The 1173-nt window shown below is 40.0% G+C and overlaps 1 protein-coding gene across 1 annotated transcript; it reads right to left on the bottom strand.

Annotated features, from left to right (window-relative positions):
• LOC141647387 (uncharacterized) lies at positions 1 to 1041 on the bottom strand. The gene has a single exon (XM_074455542.1). It carries the CDS (start codon positions 1039 to 1041, stop codon positions 1 to 3), a length of 1041 nt encoding a protein of 346 aa, XP_074311643.1.
• Positions 1042 to 1173: the final 132 nt, after the last annotated feature.

The raw sequence follows: 1173 nt of genomic DNA, 5'->3' as shown, positions 1-1173 counted from the left end.
TCAATTCTGGCGGGCCTCAAACTCCTGTTCTTTGTAGCATTTGATTGCTAGGGTCCCCTGCCCGAGATGAGCCTGCAAATCCTCAACCTCCTGCTGCAGCTTTGCAGTAGACTTCTCAATATCACTAAAGTCATCCCTATTCAGCTGACGTAGGCCTGCTTTAAGTCCCTTCAAATTTGTGGTCAATCTAAATAAAGGAGTGCCCTCTATGCCTCTGTCCCAATGCTTCCTGACAGTGTTAATAAACTCTTTAGAACTGCCCCACATATTAAGGTATTTGAAACTATTTTTATCCCTCCCACTAGTAGAACTCCTTATCAGGCAAGGAGAGTGATCAAAAAGACCCTCTGGCAAGAAATGAGCATACGTGTCAGGGTATAAATCACACCATTCTCTATTAACCAATAATCTATCTATCCTGCTATAGATTCTCTCCTCAGGCCTCTGCTTGTTATTCCAAGTGTACAAAGAACCAGTAGCAGCAATATCCACCACCTCACAATCCTCAACACATCTTCTGAATGGTTCCATTTCAGCCATAGAGGAAGCTCCCCCATGTCTTTCACTAGCAGCTAGGATACAGTTGAAATCCCCTGCTATAGCCCATGGACCATGAGTAATTCCAGCAATCTTCCTCAGTTGACTCCAAAGAGGGACTCTCTCTTGAATGCTATTGAAAGCATAGACCACAGTCAAGTAGCACATGCTTTTATCAAGTAAAGATTCCACCTTCATATGTATGAACTGAGCATTGTACTCAATAAAATTCACCCTAAACCTCTTTGGTTGCCATAAAATCCAAATTCTTCCTCCACTATGATATCCATTATTTGTAGAAATACACCAACCATTATTGAAACTATTAACAGCCTTTAAATAATTTTTATTCTTGATTTTTGTCTCCAATAAACCAAATAAACCTATGCCTTTATTTTGTAACAAGAAATTTATGTTTTTCTGCTTCCCTACTCTATTCATACCCCTAATATTCCAAAATCCTATACTATCCATTTGAATGTGTAGGGGAGTGACCATTACCATTTACACCTGACTTCATTGAGGGAGGAGAAGCAACATCCTTGTAGGATTGAGCTCCAAAATCCACCTTACTATATCCACCAGGTTCCACATTCCTCCTTTTAAGAATAGTCAATCTCTTGATAGGTGTAGTTA

Source organism: Silene latifolia, chromosome 1 (assembly GCF_048544455.1).
Source record: "Silene latifolia isolate original U9 population chromosome 1, ASM4854445v1, whole genome shotgun sequence".
Taxonomy (NCBI): Eukaryota; Viridiplantae; Streptophyta; class Magnoliopsida; order Caryophyllales; family Caryophyllaceae; genus Silene; species Silene latifolia.
This window is presented reverse-complemented; position numbering and strand designations above follow the sequence as displayed.